General features: G+C 39.9%; 1 protein-coding gene across 1 annotated transcript in view; it reads left to right on the forward strand.

Annotated features, from left to right (window-relative positions):
- Positions 1–21,450, forward strand: part of DNAH8 (dynein axonemal heavy chain 8) — a 167,268-nt gene that overhangs the window by 125,804 nt on the left and 20,014 nt on the right. Inside the window, exons 70-82 of the mRNA XM_054162298.1 lie at positions 2,506–2,643; positions 2,959–3,086; positions 3,672–3,843; positions 6,526–6,681; positions 8,350–8,505; positions 12,437–12,619; positions 13,942–14,047; positions 14,892–15,144; positions 15,243–15,433; positions 15,871–15,992; positions 17,939–18,057; positions 19,327–19,529; positions 20,248–20,321. Coding sequence (XP_054018273.1) covers positions 2,506–2,643; positions 2,959–3,086; positions 3,672–3,843; positions 6,526–6,681; positions 8,350–8,505; positions 12,437–12,619; positions 13,942–14,047; positions 14,892–15,144; positions 15,243–15,433; positions 15,871–15,992; positions 17,939–18,057; positions 19,327–19,529; positions 20,248–20,321 — 2,001 coding nt within the window. The remainder of the gene's footprint in view (positions 1–2,505; positions 2,644–2,958; positions 3,087–3,671; positions 3,844–6,525; positions 6,682–8,349; positions 8,506–12,436; positions 12,620–13,941; positions 14,048–14,891; positions 15,145–15,242; positions 15,434–15,870; positions 15,993–17,938; positions 18,058–19,326; positions 19,530–20,247; positions 20,322–21,450) is intronic.

Genomic DNA, 21,450 nt, shown 5'->3' on the forward strand with positions numbered 1-21,450 from the left:
TGTGTTTTCTCTCCATGTAGTTTAATTTTATGTTCTTTGGTAGGCACAGGATTTAAACAATGTATTTGGATAACTTTATTCAGACAATTGTTTATAGACTTTATTGGCTAAGGAAGGTGAAAGCAAAAACCCCCTGTATCCTCTTCTTGATTCTAGACAAAACAGAACAAAAAATAAGCCTAGATTAAATTTATGGGCTTTGGTTTGCTGTGTACAGTGAAAGCTGGTTTTAGTCTTTTTATTGTGTAGCATTTACTTTATAATTGTTTTCAAAAAGCTGTAGCAGAATGTGCATTCCTCTCTGAAGTGTCACAGAATCACAGAATCACCAAGGCTGGAAGAGACCTCAAAGATCATCAAGTCCAACCTGTCACCACAGACTTCATGACTGCTAAACCATGGCACCAAGTGCCACGTCCAGTCCCCTCTTGAACACCTCCAGGGACGGTGACTCCACCATCTCCCTGGGAAGCACATTCCAATGGCTAAGGACTCTCTCAGTAAAGAACTTTCTCTTTGCCTTGAGCCTAAACTTCCCTTGGTGCAGCTTGAGACTGTGTCCTCTTGTTATGGTGCTGGTTACCAGAGAAGAGACCAACCCCCTCCTGGCTACAACCACCCATCAGGTAGTTGTAGACAGCAATAAGGTCTCCCCTGAGCCTCCTCTTCTCCAGGTTAAACAATCCCAGCTCCTTCAGCCTCTCCTCATAGGGCTTGTGCTTGAGGTCTCTCCCCAGCCTCGTTGCCCTTCTCTGGACACGTTCAAGTGTCTCAATGTCCTTCTTAAATTGAGGGGCCCAGAACTGGACCCAGTACTCAAGGCCCTGCAGACATATATTTTGCAGCCATGTTGCCTTCTTTTACATAGAATATGTATTTCTGGAGGATCTGACTTTCTGGAGAGATTCAGAGCTCACATCCATAAAAGAACTGTTGCAATTATAGGAATCAAACTGAGTGAAACATTTTTAAGAGCCATTTTTACTTTACTGTGGGTATTCTTTTTTTGATGTCTGTGAACATTTGAATAAAAAATAATTATCAGAGGGAAAGATGATATGGAAACTCAAAGGCAGTGATTGTTGCTTTTTGGATTCTGAAAGGAGTACTTCATCTCTACATGTAGCAGTTTTAAAAAAAACAAACCCAAACCCAAAAAAATCCAAGTAAAATGGGAAAGCATCTGTATAATGACTACAAAGCCTTTCCATCTGTTTTTTCACAGTAGTACAGGTTGGATGAATAAAAAAAATAAATAATGTGTTTCCTGTGTTCAACATAAAAATTTGTGAGCAATGGGAACGTATGCTGGCTTAATACTTTGGTTTTCTAGTGGGTAACAGCTACATTGTTAGCTGAGAATAGACCATTTTCTTGTTGTGGACCATTTTCCTGTTGTGCTGTTTGCAGATGGCACCAAGTTGGCAGCAATTGTTGATCTGTTAGAGGCTAGAAGGGCTCTGCAGAGGGACCTTGACAGGCTGGTCAGAGGCCAACATGATGGCATTCAACAAGTCCAAGTGCCAGGTGCTGCACTTTGGTCAAAACAACTCCATGCAGCGCTACAGGCGGGGGTCAGAGTGGCTAGAGAGCTGCCTAGGGGTATTGGTTGACAGCTGGCTGAACACGAGCCAGCAGTGTGCCCAGGTGGCCAAGAAGGCCAAGGGCATTCTGGCCTGCATCAAGAATAGTGTGGCCAGCAGGAGCAGGGAAGTCATTGTGCCCCTGGACTCAGCACTGGTTAGGCCACACCTTGAGTATTCTGTCTAGTTGTGGGCCACTCAATTTAAGAAGGACATTAAGACTCTTGAACATGTCCAGAGAAGGACAACAAGGCTGGGGAGAGGCCTCAAGCACAAGCCCTATGAGGAGAGGCTGAGGGAGCTGGGATTGTTTAACCTGGAGAAGAGGAGGTTTTAGCCAGGAGGGGGTTGGTCTCTTCTCCCAGGCAACCAGCACCAGAACAAGAGCACACAGTCTCAAGCTGCACCAGGGGAAGTTAAGGCTCAAGGTGAGGAGAAGGTGCTGCCCAGGGAGGTGGTGGAGTCACCATCCCTGGAGATGTTCAAGAGGAGATTGGATGTGGCACTTGGTGCCATGGTTTAGTAGTCATGAGGTGTTGAGTGACAGGTTGGACTTCATGATCTTTGAGGTCTTTTCCAACCTTATTGATTCTATGAGTCTATGATATTTGATTGATGCAAATGCACAAGTAGAAAAGAAAGAATAAAGCCTATAACCAAATAGAAGACTGATTGTTTCTGTAGCCTACCCAATATGTACAGATGAGAAACTTCACTTCTTGAACCAGCTTATTTAAATGCACTTCTTGGGAAAGCTGCAATAAAATAGTATCTGCTATGTATCAGAATGGTTTTCTAGTCAAATATTTTAATTTTATTAATATATGTATATAAATATTGTTTTGATGCATAATTTTCTTGTGATTTCCAGCCCGAAGTATATTAAAAATCTTGTATTGTTTTAATATTTTTTCTCATTTAGGCTAACTTGGCAAAGCAGGAAGGTCGCCTGAAAGTAGCCAATGCCGAATTAGCAGAGGCCCAGGCGGTATTAGATGAAAAGCAAGCTGAACTGGATAAAGTGCAGGCAAAGTTTGATGCAGCAATGAAAGAGAAAACGGTGAGATACAAGTGCTTTGGTGTTAGCAAGAATATTTGCATGCAATACTGTTATGTAATCAGAAATTGATACAAATATGCATTTAGGACTGGCTACCTTGAATTATGTGGAAGAGTTCAGATATAAACGTAAGAGATTTAAATACATATTCTCTCCTACTTCCTAATTTCTGTGAGTAGGAAAGTGTTAGACAATAGATGCACTTACTGTTCTCAAGAATGAGTTCCACGTAAATAAAGTGGTCACAATGAAGTTGAGAGGATAAAAAACCCAAAAAACTTCAGGGTTTTGCATTCTGTAATTTTTTATCTTTAGGACTTACTGGATGATGCAGAAACATGCAGAAGAAAGATGCAAGCAGCCTCTGCACTTATAGATGGACTAAGTGGAGAGAAAGTTAGGTGGACTCAGCAAAGTAAAGAATTTAAATCTCAAATTGACAGGTATCAAACTCATCAGAGAACAAACCAAACCAAACAAAAAAAGGTGCAATGACTGAAGAGCTTGTAAGCAATTTAGGATCTTTAATAGTTCTACTTAATTTTCTGTCTGGAAATTAAGTGAATTATCCTGAACTTGAATTCTCTTCCCATAAGCGAATACCTAAGTGCTTTTATTTCAGTTCAGAACAGTGTCTCTGATTTCAGAATTTATTTGCAAAGGGTTTCTTTCTCATTCTGAAAACAAAAAAAAGTGTATAACTTCTGAAAAATATTGTGTTGCAGACATATTTTTTAGAAATAAACCAATTTCTTGCTTCAATTATGAAAGAAAGACTAGTTGTCATCAGGGCTTTATTACTTTCTAGACTCACAAATGTAATGTTTTCATACAATACTGCTTACAAATTTTGCCACAAAATTATTTTGGGCACAGAGAGGAAATATTTGTTGTTCTCAAAGAACAACAGCTGTCTCCTTAAACTACCCTCAGAACAGATATCAGAATGTTTCAAAAACTGGTGGTCTAAATCTATAGAATTTGAAATTGTACCTCATATTTCAGTTATGTTTTTGTTCCTTTTCTAGACTTGTGGGAGATGTACTTCTCTGCACAGCTTTTCTTTCATACTGTGGACCTTTTAATCAAAACTTCAGGAGGCTTTTGCTTAAAGATTTATGGGAAGCAGAGATGAGAACACATAAAATCCCCTTTTCTGAAAATTTGAACCTGATTTCTATGTTGGTAGATCCAGCAACAGTAAGTTCTTGCTGTTTCTTGGGCTTCTTCTACAAGCCAATGTTAGGCTTGCTTACAACAGAACCGTAAAGAGGGTGTATCATCTTTGGAAGAAAGGTGAGGCAACCCATGGAATGTTTAAAGATGTTGCTAGGGAATGTATGAGGAAAATTAGGGAGGCAAAAGCACATTTGGAACTTAAGCTGGCCTCTGCTGTGAAGGACAACAAAAAGTCCTTCTATAAATATATTAATAGCAAGAGGAAGGGCAGGGACAACCTCCACTCCTTGGTTGACATGGAGGGAAATGTTGTATCACAGGATGAGGAAAAGGCAGAGGTACTTAACACCTTCTTTACCTCAATTTTTACTAGTGGGAAAGAACATCTACCAGACAGCTGGCCTGCAGAGCTGGCAGAAGGAGCCAGGGAGTTGCATAGTTTCCCTGTGTCCCAAGAGCAAGTGATAGGAGCTCTCCTCAGCAGCTTAGACCCCCACAAGTCCATGGGACCAGATGGGATCCATCCTAGGGTGCTGAGAGAGCTGGCAGATGAGCTGGCCAAGCCACTCTCCATCATTTTTCATCAGTCCTGGCTCACTGGAGAGATCCCAGATGACTGGAAGCTGGCCAACGTGGTACCCATCCACAAGAAGGGCCGGTTGGATGAGCCAGGGAATTACAGGCCTGTCAGCCTGACCTCAGTGCCAGGAAAGATTATGGAACAGGTCATCCTGAGTGCAATCACACAGCACTTAAAGGATGGCCAAGGGATCAGGCCCAGCCAGCATGGGTTTAGGAAGGGCAGGTGCTGCCTGACCAACCTGATCTCCTTCTATGGTCAGGTGACCCGCCCGGTGGATGTGGGGAGGCTGTGGATGTAGTCTACCTGGACCTCAGCAAGGCCTTTGACACCGTTCCCCATAGCAAACTCCTGGCCAAGATGTCAGCCCATGGCTTGGATGGGACCACACTGCGATGGGTTAGGAACTGGCTGGAGGGCTGAGCCCAGAGAGTGGTGGTGAATGGTGCCACATCCAGCTGGCAGCCAGTCACTAGTGGTGTGCCCCAGGGATCAGTGCTGGGCCCCATGCTCTTTAACATCTTTATTGATGATCTGGACAAGGACATTGAGTCCATCATCAGTAAATTTGCTGACAACACCAAGCTGGGGGCAGGAGTTGATCTGCTGGAGGGTAGAGAGGCTCTGCAGAGGGACCTCGACAGGCTGGGCAGATGGGCAGAGTCCAACGGCATGAGATTGAACACATCCAAGTGCCGGCTTCTACACATTGGCCACAACAACCCCATGCAGAGCTACAGGCTGGGGTCAGAGTGGCTGGAGAGCAGTCAGGCTGAGAGGGACCTGGGGGTGCTGGTTGAAGGTAGACTAAACATGAGCCTGCAGTGTGCCCAGGCAGCTAAGAGGGCCAATGGCATCCTGGCCTGCATCAGGAACAGTGTGGCCAGCAGGAGCAGGGAGGTCATTGTGCCCCTGTACACTGCACTGGTTAGGCCGCACCTTGAGTACTGTGTCCAGTTCTGGGCCCCTCAGTTTAGGAAGGAGGTTGACTTGCTGGAACGAGTCCAGAGAAGAGCAACAAAATTGGTGAGGGGTTTGGAACATAAGCCCTACGAGGAGAGGCTGAGGGAGCTGGGGTTGCTTAGCCTGGAGAAGAGGAGACTGAGGGGTGACCTTATTACTCTCTACAGCTACCTGAAGGGAGGTTGTAGACAGACAGATGTTGGTCTCTTCTCCCAGGCGGCCAGTACCAGAACAAGAGGACACAGTCTCAGGCTGCGCCAGGGGAGGTTCAGGCTAGATGTTAGGAAAGAGTTCTATACAGAAAGAGTGATTGCCCATTGGAATGGGCTGCCTGGGGAGGTGGTGGAGTCGCCATCACTGGAGGTTTTCAGGAGAAGATTTGATGGGGTGCTTGGTGCCGTGGGTTAGTTGTTTGGGTGGTGTTGGATTGGTTGATGGGTTGGACGCGATGATCTTGAAGGTCTCTTCCAACCTGGTTTATTCTATGTATTCTATGTAATCCACAGTATTACTGTGCATTGTAGTTCTGTGACTTCAAAATGTTCTTGCCAATTTCCTCTAAACATCTCAGTACTGAGCAATACTTAGATAGACTAAAAAGTTAGTATTATAAACAAGTGACATATTATACAATTACCCATCTTATTTTGAGAACCCATCACCACAGCTATAGATCATATATCTACTAAAACAGTGGGTTTGGTTGTTAGCTTTTGGTTCTGTAAATATTATCTGGGTCTGGTTCCAAATAAATTTTGCATCACAGGGAACATTTGAAAAAGAACACATAAAGTCTTTTCATTCTGTGTGAATGTATGAGAAATCAAACAGAGGACGATGCCAGAATGTAGGAAAGCAGAAAGTATCTATGGAAGGTTACTTTCTGCTTTCCTACACCAGAATCTTCAGGTTTCCCTCAGTAAATATTAAGCCCCCAAAGCTGTCTTAGCCTGGTTTTCTCTAAATCAATCCAAATATTTAATTTGGTTGTCAAGCTGCCATTTGACTTTCTTACACTTTTAAAATGGTTTTTTCTAATGCTTTATAATTAAAAATTCCATTTTTTAAAGTGTTGGTTTTTTTTTCTTGTTGTTATTTGTTTTTTGTTGTTTGGTTGGTTTTTTGTTTGTTTGTTTCTTTGTTTGTTTAATATTCTTCAGATCAGTGAGTGGAATCTTCAGGGACTGCCTGGAGATGATCTCTCAATTCAGAATGGTATCATTGTCACTAAGTCAACTAGATACCCACTTCTGATAGACCCACAAACTCAAGGAAAATCATGGATTAAAAATAAAGAAGAGGGAAATGAACTACAGGTGAGCAGTGTTTTAAAGGAATAATCTACTGCATTATATTCCAGGACCTCAGGGTCCTTCCATACTTTATTCCTTTAAGGTGTGTCTGCATTTAAGACAGTGCAACTCACAATTAATACACATATGAGATAACTTTAACAATTGGCAATGATGTAGATGCATCAGCAGGGAACTTGACAAGAACTGTAAGTCCTGTTCATGGTCTTGGAAAAGTTATAAGTAAATACCAGTATGAAATCTAGCAAGGCTACCTCTTCCTCAGAGGTAGCCTTGTGTTCAGAACTGGTGTGTTCCCTATACAGAGGGTAAAGTGGTGAAATTGTTAAATGGTAGTAAATTGGGGCAACAGTTAGTAAGATTATAGATAAAGGCACGATAACTTAACAGCTTTGAAAATGTAGGCCAAGTACTTAAACTCATGCAGTCCAGCATTTACAATCCAATATGAAATTCATACAAGAAGTTATTGCTACAGAAGTAAATTGAAAGCAAACCCAAGACAAGTTTGTCTACCCTGCAATTTTAATAGCACTTTATAGCTTAAGCCATTAGGGTTGAATACTGTATTAGGACAGGTTAATGTGGCATGTATTAGAATTAGTTAATTGGTAAATATTCTATTGGTAGCCCATGAATATTCTCCACTGTATAATCAGAACATGCTGCTCTGAGCTAAGGAATTGGCAGTAAGGAGTCTTGAAGGCAAGGCTGATTAGGAGAGCATGCAAGGATGGTTGGGAAAAACAACAGCTAAAACTTTTGTAATGACCCCTGCTGGTGCCTGCAGTCCCCCAAACACAGCAGATGCACGCGCAGGAACTTTCACTCTTATGTAAGTGGAGGTGGGGTTTGGCACCTCTCCCCTCATGTTCTGGCCATACATGCAGGGACAGGGGCTGGACTACCATACAATAAAAGGGGAGGCACACTGAATCTTATTCTTATTTGAGTGTGTATGTAAGTGCCTTTGTCTGCAGGACTGGGGGGGGCAGACCCACTTTGGAATCTAACTAGAACAGATGCACATGAAATAGAATACAAAGACATACATGTGTCACTCAGAGTTTGCATCACAAAGTAATTTTTCATAAGTGAATTAGCGTGGTAAAAAGAACTTGCATTTACAAACTGTTAATCTGAACATTACAAGTCTCATATTCTGCTGGACCTTCAAAAATTGTCAGGCTTTTAGGATCTCTAGATTTTGAAGATTTCAAGTCTTGGAGTAAAATGAATGTAAAGTTGTTGCTTATTATTTGAGCATTGATAAAAGAAGCTGGCAGAATGAGAGAAAAATTGAGGCTGGAAGGGATCTCTGGAAATACCTATTCCAGCCTCTCTGCTCAGTGCAGGATCTACTGAAGTTCCCAATATGCTGTTCCAGTTTCATTTGGTACATTATTACTCTTACAGTTGATTCTGGCCTGTTGATTCTGGCCCTAGTATGTTACTGACAGTTTTAAAATGTTTAATTCACATTTTAATGGCACTTTTCATGGTATACCCAAGAAATATTTCTGTATAAATTGCTCCAGCGTTAATTACTTTCTTTAAAATTCAGCTAACAAACCCAATGAAAATGGCTTTCATAGTTAGATCTGTGAGTTTCATCTAAGAATTTGAAGAAGTATTTTTGTCCTTAAGTCAATTTATAATTTACTTTTTGAGGTAACAACTTTGAATGACAAGTATTTCCGAACTCACCTTGAAGATTGTCTTTCACTGGGACGATCACTTGTGATTGAAGATATAGGTGAAGTTTTGGATCCAGTCCTTGATAATGTATTAGAAAAGAATTTCATGAAATCTGGAACTTCTTTTAAGGTTAGTAATCAAAAAAATTGATTGATTATAACTTCTTGATACAAATGGTGGATGAGCCAACTGGGAGAGGAGCACTCCTGGACCTGATACTCACTAACGAGGAGGGTCTGGTTGACATGGTGAAGGTTGAAGGCAGCCTTACCTGTAGTGACCATGAGATGGTGGAGTTCAGGATCTTGTGTGGTAGGAACAGAATTCTAAGCAGGACCAAAAGCTTGGACTTCACCGGGGCCAACTTTGGCCTTTTCAAGCAATTGCTAGGGGAAATCTTATGGGACAAGGTACTAAAAGGTAAAGGGGCCCACAATAGTTAGTTGATATTCAAGGACCACTTCTTCCAAGCTCAAGATCAGAGCATTCCAACAAGTAGGGAACTGAGAAAGGGAGCCGGGAGACCTGCATGGTTAAGTAGGGAACTGCTGAGCAAACTCAAGTGGAAGACGAGTCTACAGATCATGTAAGGAGGAGCTGACCACTTGGGAGGAGTAGAAGACTGTTGTCAGAGGATGTAGGGAGACAACTAGGAAAGCTAAGGCCTCCTTGGACTTCAACCTTTTAAGGGAGGTCAAGGACAACAGAAAGGGTTTCTTCAAATACATTGCAGGAAAGACTAATGCTAGAGGCAATGTAGGCCCACTGCTGGATGAGGTGGGTGCCTTGGTGACAGAGGATATGAAGAAGGCGGAGTTACTGGATGCCTTCTTTGTCTCCATCTCTACTGCTGGAGACTGTCTTCAGGAGCCCCAGACCTCTGAGACCCCAGAGGAAGACATGACAAAGGAGGAGTTTTCCTGGGTTAGGGAAAAGTTAAGTAATCTGAATATCCATAAATCCATGGGTCCTGATGGGATGCACCAGTGGGTGCTGATGGAGCTGGTGGAGGTCATTGCCAGACCACTCTACACCATCTTTGGTAAGTCATGGTGGACAGGAGAGGTGCCTGGGGACTGGAGGAAGGCAAAGGTCACTCCTATCTTCAAAAAGGGTAAGAAGGAGGACCCAGGTAACTATAGACTGGTCAGCCTCACCTCCATCCCTGGAAAGGTAATGGAGCAACTTATCCTCAGCACTGTCTTTAGGCATATCAAGGACAAGAGGGTCATTAGGAGCAATCAACATGGTTTCACCAAGGGGAAGTCATGTTTGACCAACCTGATAGCTTTTATGAGAACATAACCAGGTGGATAGATGATGGTAGAGCAGTGGATGTGGTTTATCTTGATTTCAGTAAAGAATTTGACACTGTCTCCCACAGCACGCTTGCAGCCAAACTGAGGAAGTGTGATCTGGATGATCAGGTAGTAAGGTGGATGTGAACTGGTTGAAGGAGAGAAGTCAGAGAGCTGTGGTCAATGGGACAGAGTCTAGTTGGAGGCCTGTATCTAGTGGAGTCCTTCAGGGGTCAGTACTGGAACCAGTCCTACTCAATATATTCATCAATGACCTGGATGAGGGCACAGAGAGCACTGTCAGCAAGTTTGCTGATGACTCAAAACTGGGTGGAGTGGCTGACACACCAGAAGGTTGTGCTGCCATATAGTGAGACTTAGACAGTCTGGAGAGATGGGCAGGGAGAAATTGAATGAAATTCAACAAGAGTTTTGCACCTGGGAAAGAGCAACCCCATGTGTCTGTATAGGTTGGGGACTGACCTGTTGGAGATCAGTGAAGGGGGAAATGGACCTTAGTATGTAGAAGGATGACTATGAGCCAGCAATGTGCTTTTGTGGCCAAGAAGGCCAGTGGTATCCTCGGGTGTATTAGAAGGGGTCTGGTTAGTAGGTCAAGAGAGATTCTTCTCTCCCTCTACTCTGACCTGGTGTGTCCGCATCTGGAATATTATGCCCAGTTCTGGAGCCCTCAGTTCAAGAAGGACAGAACCAGAACCACAAAAATTATTAACGGAGAGGAAGATCTTCCTTATGAGGAGAGACTGAGGGAGCTGGGGCTCTTTAGTTTGGGGAGGAGGAGACTGAGAAGTGATCTCATTACTGTTTGTAAATATGTGAAGTAAAGGGTGAGCACCAAGAGGATGGAGTCAGGCTCCTTTCGGTGATGCCCAGTGACAGGACAAGGGGCAATGGGTGGAAGCTGAGGCATAGGAAGTTCCATGTAAATGCGAGGGAAAAAAATTTCACTGTGAGTGAATACTGGAACCTCACTGGCTGCCCAGTGAGGTTGTAGAGTCTCCATCTCTGGAGATACTCAAAACCCACCTGGATGCATTCCAGTGTGACCTGGTATTAGGTGATCCTGCTCTGGCAGGGGGGTTGGACTAGATCTATTGAGGTCCCCTCCGACCCCTAACATTCCATGATTCTGTGAAAAGACCTGGAATGTAGTTAGCTTTTGTGAGGAATTATATTTTACCCTTTTATTCCAGAACTTTGCAGAATCAGGTAAATTTTTTATTAGGGTAGTGAAATTATCAGGGTAGTAAATTTTATAGTAGGGTAGCAAAAATAATCAAACTGAACTAGCAAAGTATAGGAGATGGAACCTCAGCTGAGTAGTAAGTTCATGAGTCTAAACTTAGAGTTTAACTACTGACATTAGTACTGAAGATTCCAAACTGGAAGCAGTTATGTTTATCCTGTTGAATACTTAAATATTTTCTATTGATTTTCAAACAGTTGCCTTTTATACCCTTTAACAGATTTAATAGAATTGAAAAGACCTCTCTTTTGTTCATGGTGAGCACTGATTGTAGGAACTGCAGAATCTTCAATCTGTAATGGAGTTGTTTTCTAGTGGAACAAGCCAAAACCCACAGAGGTTTATTCATTATCTTAAGTATATTTCCAGCTTTGAAAATTGAGTCTTTTTGACCTTCATTAGACCAAGAAATCACTCCAAATTTTTAAACCAAATCCTCTTCAAATATTCTGAAACAAAATTACTGCACATGCTGTATAATTCCATACATGTTTTTCTCAATTTTAATTAACTGGCTGGGATATGAGTCTGGTAGACCAGACTATTGATGGTAATGAAAATAAAATGATAGCTATTTCTGCAGAGTAGTTTTGCTTTGAGTGTCAGAGCAAACTATACTTAATGGAGTGGCTTGGTCCTACTCCTTCCTAAGCAGGGATTCATGGCCTTGGAATGATTCAGTGGTCAGAAGTCATTGTGCACATATTGCTTTCAAGTTAGGTTGGTGATTTTGAATATTTTAACTTGTATAAAAATTTCTGTCTAAAGCTGAAGAAATTTGCACCTCCTTTAGGAAGCTTGTTTAAGATCTGCTTAGTCTTAATAAATATAGGATCAATTTCCAATAATGTATGTTCTGCTGTTGGATCATCATTGGAGGAGACTTGATAGGGTGCTTGGTTGCATGGTTTAGTTGACTAGGTGGTGTTGGATGATGGGTTGGACACGATGATCTTGAAGGTCTTCTCTTCTCTTCTCTTCTCTTCTCTTCTCTTCTCTTCTCTTCTCTTCTCTTCTCTTCTCTTCTCTTCTCTTCTCTTCTCTTCTCTTCTCTTCTCTTCTCTTCTCTTCTCTTCTCTTCTCTTCTCTTCTCTTCTCTTCTCTTCTCTTCTCTTCTCTTCTCTTCTCTTCTCTTCTCTACTTTCTTTGTTCCCCTGAACATAAGAGAACAATGATTTTCCCAAAGGTATTTGCCCTCTTTCATTTCAGGTGTGATTAGAAACACAAAACCTAAACCATATGGTTCTAAAGCCATTAATTATAACCCACGGTAGAAGTAATCCCTATAATTGCCTGCATGGGAATGCTACTTTTATAATGTATCCTAACTGCTCCTTTTGGTCATTGATTGTTATTTTCAAGACAAATTTGAATTATGAAATAAACTACCTTTCTCTGACATTTCAAATAATGCATTTTTTTTCCCAGGTCAGTATTATAGATTCAAATAAAGCTCTTTTTGCTCTGCTTAATACTATGCTAAATTATTCCACAGGTGAAAGTTGGTGACAAGGAAGTAGATGTTTTGAGTACGTTTAGACTGTACATAACTACAAAGCTACCTAATCCTGCTTTCACACCTGAAGTTAATGCAAAAACAGCAATTATTGATTTTACTGTTACTGTGAAAGGACTTGAGAATCAGTTACTGAGAAGAGTAATCCTTACTGAAAAACAGGTAACCCAGTAGGATACACAAGCTGTAGTAATAATTTTTATTTATTTTTCAAAGCAACTGGTTTTAGTATGTAGGGAAAAACAAAAGTTCAAGTGGAAAAAATACATCAGTGATTTTCTATTTTTTTTTCCCAGATCCAGGATAGAAATTTCTAAATATCAAAAATACACCTAGAGTATCTTCTAAATATGACTGTCAGTATGACACAAACAGTTAAACATAAGCATTTGGCATCAATAAGATACTGAAAATAACACTGTTAAAAGACCAACAGACAAGAAAACCTCACAAAAGCAGCAAAACAAAACAGCATGAGATTTAACTCATATAAGTGCCAGGTTCTACACATGGCCACAACAACCCCATGCAGTGCTACAGGTTGGGGTTGGAGTGACTGGAGGGCTACCAGGTGGAAAGGGACCTGGGGGTACTGATTGACAGCTGGCTGAACATGAGCCAGCAGTGTACCCAGCTAGCCAAGAAGGCCAATGGCCTTCTGGCCTGTATCAGGAATAGTGTGGCCAGCAGGAGCAGGGAGGTCATTCTGCCCCTGTACAGTGCACTGGTTAGGCCACCCCTTGAGTCCTTTGTCCAGTTCTGGGCCCCTCAGTTTAGGAAAGATGTTGACATGCTGGAACATGTCCAGAGAAGGGCGACAAAGCTGGAGAGGGGTTTGGAGTACAAGCCCTATGAGGAGAGGCTGAGGGAGCTGGGGTTGCTTAGTCTGCAGAAGAGGAGGCTCAGGGGAGACATTCTTGCTGTCTACAACTACCTGAGGGGAGGTTGTAGCCAGGTGGGGGTTGGTCTCTTCTCCCAGGCAACCAGCACCAGAACAAGAGGACACAGTCTCAAGCTGTACCAGGGGAGGTTTAGGCTGGAGGTTAGGAAGAAGTTCTTCCCAGAAAGAGTGATTGGCCATTGGAACGTGCTGCCCAAGAAGGTGGTGGAATCACCATCACAGAGGGTGTTTAGGAAGAGACTGGATGGGGTGCTTGGTGCCATGGTTTAGTTGATTAGATGGTGTTGGCTGGACTCAATGATCTCAAAGGTCTTTTCCAACCTGGTCAATTCTATTCTATTCTATTCTATTCTATTCTATTAAAAAAAAAAAGATAACAACAAAAAGACAAAATAACATTATAAAACCATATTTCACATACCTGAGAAAGTAGAATGCACATTTCACGACTGAATCCAATGCTTCACTTATGTCTTCTATCACTTTTAATGGACTTCAAAAATCAACAAGTGAATTTTAAGCATTACAGCCCATAAAGTGTCATGTCTTTTTCTTTTTCTGTATTTTATTTTTTTATTTACAGGAACTAGAAGCAGAACGGATTAAACTCATGGAAGATGTAACTTCCAATAAGAGGAAAATGAAAGAACTGGAAGACAACATTCTGTATAAACTAACTGCAACCAAAGGTTCTGTATCAAAGGATTAAGTAGATCTGAGAGAGGAAACTGATTCATATTAGAACATTTCCATACAGAAACTGATTTACCCATCCAAGATACAATAAGAGAATATCCAATGGCAGAAATTTGAAGTATGGTACCAAAGTAAGAGGGATTTGGTGGATCATATACACCATATATCATCATACACAACCCTAGACATTAGGCATTTTTAACACCTAAACAAGTGTTGTGAAACAAATTGAATAATTTTCTTGAGAGCTTTCTGTCCCTCCCATAAGGAAAGGTACCTGATGATGGGCAAATCCCTCACCTACTGAAAATGCAAAATAAAATAGGATAGCTTAAATGGTGTTGAAAGTATTTTGCAGTATATTAGGAGACTGCACGTAAGTTAATGTCTCTGGTGGAAAAAAGTGGCGACTTCCAGCAAGTTGATCATTAAGTACTTGAGATGCTTAAGTGCTGTTGTGTGACCATTGCCTTCAGGACCTTAAGTCTTTTTGATTGGGTGTCCAAACCAACAGACTTTCAAATAATTGAAGTACTGTATATAAATATGCATGATATGTGACTAAGAAAGTTGACTTCTCTAGTACATGCTGTAAAGTTGTTGGTATCGGTATATTCACGTGTAGGTTGAATACTTTTCTTTAGCATGTTGAACATAAAAAGAATTTTTAGTGTTACATATGCTATTTAGTCTCCATTTTAAAAGCTTTCTGAAATTCAGTATGCAATTTCTCTTTGTTAGAAATAATTCCTGTAATTTGGCTTTCTGGTTTTTACATATATGAAGTGAAAAAGCTGTTATGAAAATGTCCTAAACATCCAATATTTTACTTTTTAGGTTCACTAGTAGATGATGAATCCTTGATTGGTGTTCTCCAGACCACTAAGCAAACAGCTGCTGAAGTAGCTGTAAAGTTGTCTGTGGCAGCAGAAACTGAAGTGAAGATTAACGCTGCTCAGGAGGAGTATCGACCTGCTGCTACACGTGGAAGCATTCTTTATTTTCTTATTACAGAAATGAGCATGGTCAATAATATGTATCAAACTTCACTGGCTCAGTTCCTGAAGTTATTTGATCAATCCATGGTTAGGTGGGAAGACACCGATTTTTCTACTATGCAGATATTTGTCTCTCTTATGCATTTACTGTAATTAACATGCTTTCTTTGTCCTTTGTTTTATGATTCAGATCTAAGAAGTCTCCTTTACCTGAGAAAAGAATCAGAAATATTATTGAGTATCTTACCTTTGAAACTTACTCATATTCTGTTAGAGGCTTCCATGAAAACCACAAGTTCCTCTTTACCCTCCTCCTGACATTAAAAATTGATCTTGAGAGAGGACATGTGAAACCCACAGAGTTCCATACACTTAGTAGAGGTAAGTTAAAAAAAAAATATAATTACATAGTAGGAAGGTGAGAGATAACAGAAATAAAATGAAAAAGGAGAAGTTCAGAGTGGGTACAAGGGGAATATTTTTTGTTATGAGGACAGACAACAATTAGGACAGGCTGTCTAAAAAGGTTTTGCAGCCTCTGTCCTTGGAGGTTTTCAAGACCAGACAGGGTAAACATCCAATTTTGTGTCATAGCCAACCCTGCTTTGAACAGGTTGGACTAGAGACCTCTTGAAGTCCCTTCTAGACTAAATTATCCTATGATTTTTAAAAAAAATAAATGCTAGGTACACAACAGTGCAATTAGTATACCCCAGTGAAGATTACAGAGGCCAGAAAAACGTAATTTCAAAAGAAATATCAAATATATCTTGATGCTTAATGTCATATTTATTCCATCAGAACGTTTTTGTCTACAGGAGGTGCAGCATTGGATCTACAGGCTTGCCCCCCCAAACCATTCCGCTGGATTCTTGATATTATGTGGCTAAACCTAGTGGAATTGAGCAAACTTCCACAGTTTGAAGACATTTTGAATCAGGTGATAGATATGATGAGCTAGCTATAAAAAATAGCATTTATTTTATTGAAACATACATGAATTTATATGCACATAAGTTTGTGACATGTTTATCGGCTATTTTATTTACTTTGGTACAGTTACATTGCTTTTTTTAGTGTCCTAGTCACTCCATGCCAATCAGGCTGATAGCAGGGACAGCATTGGTCAGCCAAGTTCATTTTGTGATGGCATTTAGTGCCCTGAATAGTAACAGATTTAAACTACATGCTGTATCTGGAGGTGGTCCTACCTGTTTCCAAACTCTGTATCAAAGCATCAGTTCATTTCCTCCAGGTTTTGGTCTCTGGAGGTATCAAAACAGGATTTTACATTAGGCAAGTGTTGGAGGAATTCCAGTTAGGTCTTCACTCTGGACTGTTTAGGACACTGGAACCCAAAAATGCATGCTGCTGCACACTTGTTAACATTATTTATTATGGGGCTATGAGTGACATGTTTTCCTTTTAATTTGTAGATGGTAATGGTTTTGTTATGAGACTTTTCTAGAAGTGATGAAAACAAAATTTTAGACTCCAAAACACTTAGGCAACCTCATCACAACAAAAGGCCTCTTTATTTAACTAACCTTTTAGCACTAAGTTAAAACTGCCAGATATTCTAAAGTGCAAAAGTAATAGATAGAGATGGAATATTGGATGGTGCCAGCTTGGACATACATTTTAAAAATGCAAATAAGGAAAGAATATCTCTTTTGTATTTATTTGCATCCACTGATATAACTCTATCAATATTCATTGAAGTACAAACAAAAAATCGTTTAAAGTAAGAAAAAAAGCTTGAAAATGGTATGCCCAGGTTGTCTGTGTTGTACTTCTTTCCAGTTACAATTGTTTTTCTCTTCTAAAACTTAAGTTCTCCAGTCCCAGATGCTAAACTTAAATTAATGAAGACCTATCCCTCTTTAAACATTTAAGATAACTCTGTTCCTTTTTGCACTTACTACTTCAGGATTACACTCTCCATTTACATGAGAGATGGTACAAAGAAAATGTAATGAAAGCTTAATGATTTTATTGAGTCAACTAAATCCTTTTAGGTCAGTAACATATCTCTGGCTATGGCCAACTTTGAGACAATAATACTCTGAATACTCCCCTAGCATGTGCTCAGGTTTGATTTTAGTTAATGTGGAACTGAACTATTTGATTATGAAGCATTTTTTTTCCTTGTATTTGGATTATAGTTCAGAAAGGGATAATTGATGTTTATTAATCCCTCTAAATGAGTTTCATTATAGGAAATACACAGTTGGAAGAGTTCCCTGTGTGTTCATTTCTCACTCCTCTCCCAGTCCATTCTTGGTGTAGGTCAGTCAAGTGGACAGCACTCCTTGGCTTACAATAGGCTTATGGAACTGTAGTTCAAAACATACGTGTTCCTTGTAGTAATGACTTTTCTCAGTCATTGCATTAAAGGCACAACTCATAGCAATTTTTGCTATGTTCTGTGCTCAGGTAGCCCTTGTTGTATAAGGCCTTGGGTTCTACAAAGTACCTAAATAATAATTATATTTGTGGTCAGACTTATTCTTTCTCAAGTTGAAAGCTTATTGGAGTTTGTTTTTTAAATTGTGATTCATTAGCTGTCTGGATTGTACTGGGACAGATTTTTCTGTCCTTCTTAGTGCTTTGTGATTAGAAGGAATGAATTAATCACAGTATGTATACAGTCCTTCTGTTATTTACTGATTTTTCTTCAGTAGCTGCCTGGATTTGGGCAGGGAACAGATTAGTTTAAAAGTTTGCAACATCTTAATAGCAATTCATATGGCATATGTCTTACACACTAAAGGCTTAATGTTACTTGTAATAAATCCTGATATAATAACAGACTCTCATTACAACATAAAGTTACAAGGAGCTTTTACTGCAGATGAAATGTGTGTGTTAATGTAATAAATTTAGATAGCCTGTAATGAAAAGGGATGGAAAAGTTGGTTTGACAAGGATGCTCCTGAGGAAGAAATTATTCCTGATGGATATAATGAGTCACTCGACACCTTTCGCAAGCTTTTACTTGTCAGGTGAGCACCTTCAGATATTTCAGACATACATGGTTGCATCACATGTCTCAGTCTATCAGTGTGTCATTATCATAATACTGTGATTGTAATTAATTTCTGGGTAAAATGAAATATGATTTTGTTTACTCACATGAAATATGATTTAATTCACTCACTTCAGAGCTGTCCTCTGAAGAGTCTAAAAAGTGTTTTCTAGAAAATATTTTATATAGCTTAGCTTTTATGTTATGACAAACAGAAACTGAGAACTGTATTGCAGACTTGTCTAAAATGCCACTGAAAAAGCACAATCACTCAGTTCTCAAAATATTGAGGTTTGAACCATTTCTTTTACAATGAACTATTTTTAAATAACTTTAAATTAGTAATTAAAAACAAAGAGAAAATGCAAAAGCCCCATGTGAAAAGTGTGCTATAAATTATTTGATTGGATCAGCTAAGATCTCTGTGGCAGGCCTTGGGATAGAAAGGATTTTCCTAAAGCAGCATTCAGCTGTCTTATGCATGAGATTGTATCGTACTACATTCGTTGTATACTTCCAACAAGTAAATCAGACACTTAAACACCAACATTAGTTACTTGACCATGATTTGGTTTTGGAGCACATTCAACCTGTACAGTACAAAAGGCCACAATCTCATGGAAGAAGTACTGTCTTGTTACATTCTATACAACTGGAAGGAGAAGAGGGCATCCAAGTCCTAAGCCTTTAAATAAGAAGCCTATAAACTGAAGTTTTGAAAAGTCATCTATTTTATCAAAAAAAAGTAATTGGTTGGTTGGCTGTTTCTTTTCCCATGGGAAAAAGAAAGACTCATCCCCAACACAAATGCAATCCAGTGCAGAAGACTTGAGTCTGTGCCCTGAAAGACTAACACACTCCCATGAAACTTTTGTAGAATTTTACTAAAGGATAAAACCAGTCTTGCATTTCCCTATTTGTGTTCTTGGGTACAAAAGCTGTGTTTAAAATGCAGAGTGTTCCAACCTGATGATGGTATCCAGAACAGAAAATTCCAGTGTAAATAGTTCACTGAGGGCAAAATTGTTAACAACTGGCAAGTACTGCACAGTGATAAGTGGAGGGAAAACTACCAGCTCTGTCTGCTGTTCAATCTGTAAAGACAAACCTACAAATATATATATGTATATATATATGTCTTTGAAGCAAAACTCTATTTGATAAAAATAGAATTTCTGATTTAAGTCTCTCTCTGCAACAGTAAGAGTTAGTGAGTTTGTATCTTAGTCTATACTTTCATTTCTAGGTCTTGGTGTCCAGACCGAACACTTTCCCAAGCCAGGAAATATATTGCCCATTCCCTGGATGAGAAATATACAGAACCTGTTATTCTGAACTTGCAAAAAACTTGGGAGGAGAGTGACACGAGAACACCTCTCATCTGTTTCTTGTCTATGGGATCTGACCCAACTATTCAGATTGATTCCTTGGCTAGGAAACTTAAACTGGGTATGAAAGTAATTGTTCATTGTCATATATTCAGGATACAGAAGGGTAATGTAAATCATTTCAGAGGTGTTTTTTCAATAGAACATTATATGCTGAGAGACATTCTGTGATGTTAGACAGTGCATCCATATTTTTATAATCCCAGTGGTGATACTTTTTAATTCCTAACTGTAAGACAATATTTACCTTCCCCCCCCACCCACCCCTTTCTTAATTCTGTCACAATGACAATATTGGTTTCTTCTTTTAACAGCAGCTAATGCAAAAATCTGCAAGATTACTTTTACAAGTATGTTTGTAATTAAAAATGCCATCAGAATCTGCTTCTGTATGTTCTGGACTTCATGTCTACAGTACATGGACATTTTGACAAAATGTGCATAAAAACTGAGCAGCAGATACTTATATTCATTGTTTTAGTCATTAATATGTTCACAAATGCTATTTTGTTATCATGCATTGTGCTCATTTATGTGGCTACATAATAAAATCTGGGATTATGTTTTGAATGCTGTGGCTTCATTAGAACTTGGCACAAATTCTCACTGACAATATCATTTGTCAGTCTTTCACTTCTACAAACACTGTAAATATTGTGGATTAATATATTTAATGTTATTTAGAAGGTTTCAGTGCTGAGACAATTTATATATAATAGTATAATATGGTGAAGGAATTCTACAAGCTCATTAATCATATATTGCTAAATGTGTTGTAGAATGTAGGACCATCTCTATGGGTCAAGGACAAGAAGTTCACGCTCGCAAATTCATACAGATGTCAATGGAACAGGTGGGAAAACTGCAATATGTGTTTGTTTTAATAACATTTTTCACTTTTTTTTTATAATGCAGTCTTCAGTATTTTGCATTTCTACCTTCATGTCAAGCATAAAGGGAGGTTGTAGCCAGGTAGGGGTTGGTCTCTTCTCCCAGGCAACCAGCGCCAGAACAAGAGGACACAGTCTCAAGCTGAACCAGGGGAAGTTTAGGCTGGATGTTAGGAAGAAATTCTGGACAGAGTGAGTGATTTGCCATTGGAATGTGCTGCCCAGGGAGGTGGTGGAGTCACCATCATTAGAGGTGTTTAGCAAGAGACTGCATGAGGTGCTTGGTGCCATGGTTTAGTTGATTAGATGGTGTTGGGTGATAGGTTGGACTTGATGATCTTGAAGTTCTTTTCCAACATGGTCTATTCTATTCTATTCTATTCTATTCTATTCTATTCTATTCTATTCTATTCTATTCTATGCTATGCTATGCTATGCTATGCTATGCTATGCTATGCTATTCTAAAGGAGGAGTACAGCATCACTTGTTACACTCACGCGAAGAAAACCAAACTGACTTGTGTTCAGGAAAAGTTTTGATTGCTCTTTGTTCATGGAAGAACCCACAAACCAGACAGCAACAGCTACTCAAAAATCCAAATTTATTGTAATCAAAATTACTCAGCACTCCTTCTAAGTTAATTAAATAACAAGTTAGGATGCCAGTCAGGAATATACTACTACACAACCAATTAAGCTTTAACCATAAACTTTCAGGAATTTTCTTTCTAGAATGATGAACCAAAATGTAATGTGCTCACTCATAAAGGGAAAACCTCCCACTTCCTCAAAGGAAGGAGTGAGGACTCAGTCTGCAGAAGTATCCTTGGATGGCATTCCATTCCAAGCAGAGAGGATCCAACTGCTAGGCTGCTAGCTGCTGTGAGGAGACCAACTCAAAATGGCTCTATAGCAGGACTCTATACTCTAAAATGAGGATAAAATATGGTCAGCTCTAATTAGTTGGGGGGCTGAGCCTACACAAATACAGGGTCAGAGCCTGGGCACAGAGGTGCTGGTTAATGTTGGAGAGGCACCAAGCTTATCTTTATCAACCTCTAGCAATCCTCAGCCCTTTGTCACTTGTTTGTC

The sequence above is a fragment of the Dryobates pubescens genome, chromosome 6 (genome assembly GCF_014839835.1).
Source record: "Dryobates pubescens isolate bDryPub1 chromosome 6, bDryPub1.pri, whole genome shotgun sequence".
In the NCBI taxonomy this organism is placed as follows: domain Eukaryota; kingdom Metazoa; phylum Chordata; class Aves; order Piciformes; family Picidae; genus Dryobates; species Dryobates pubescens.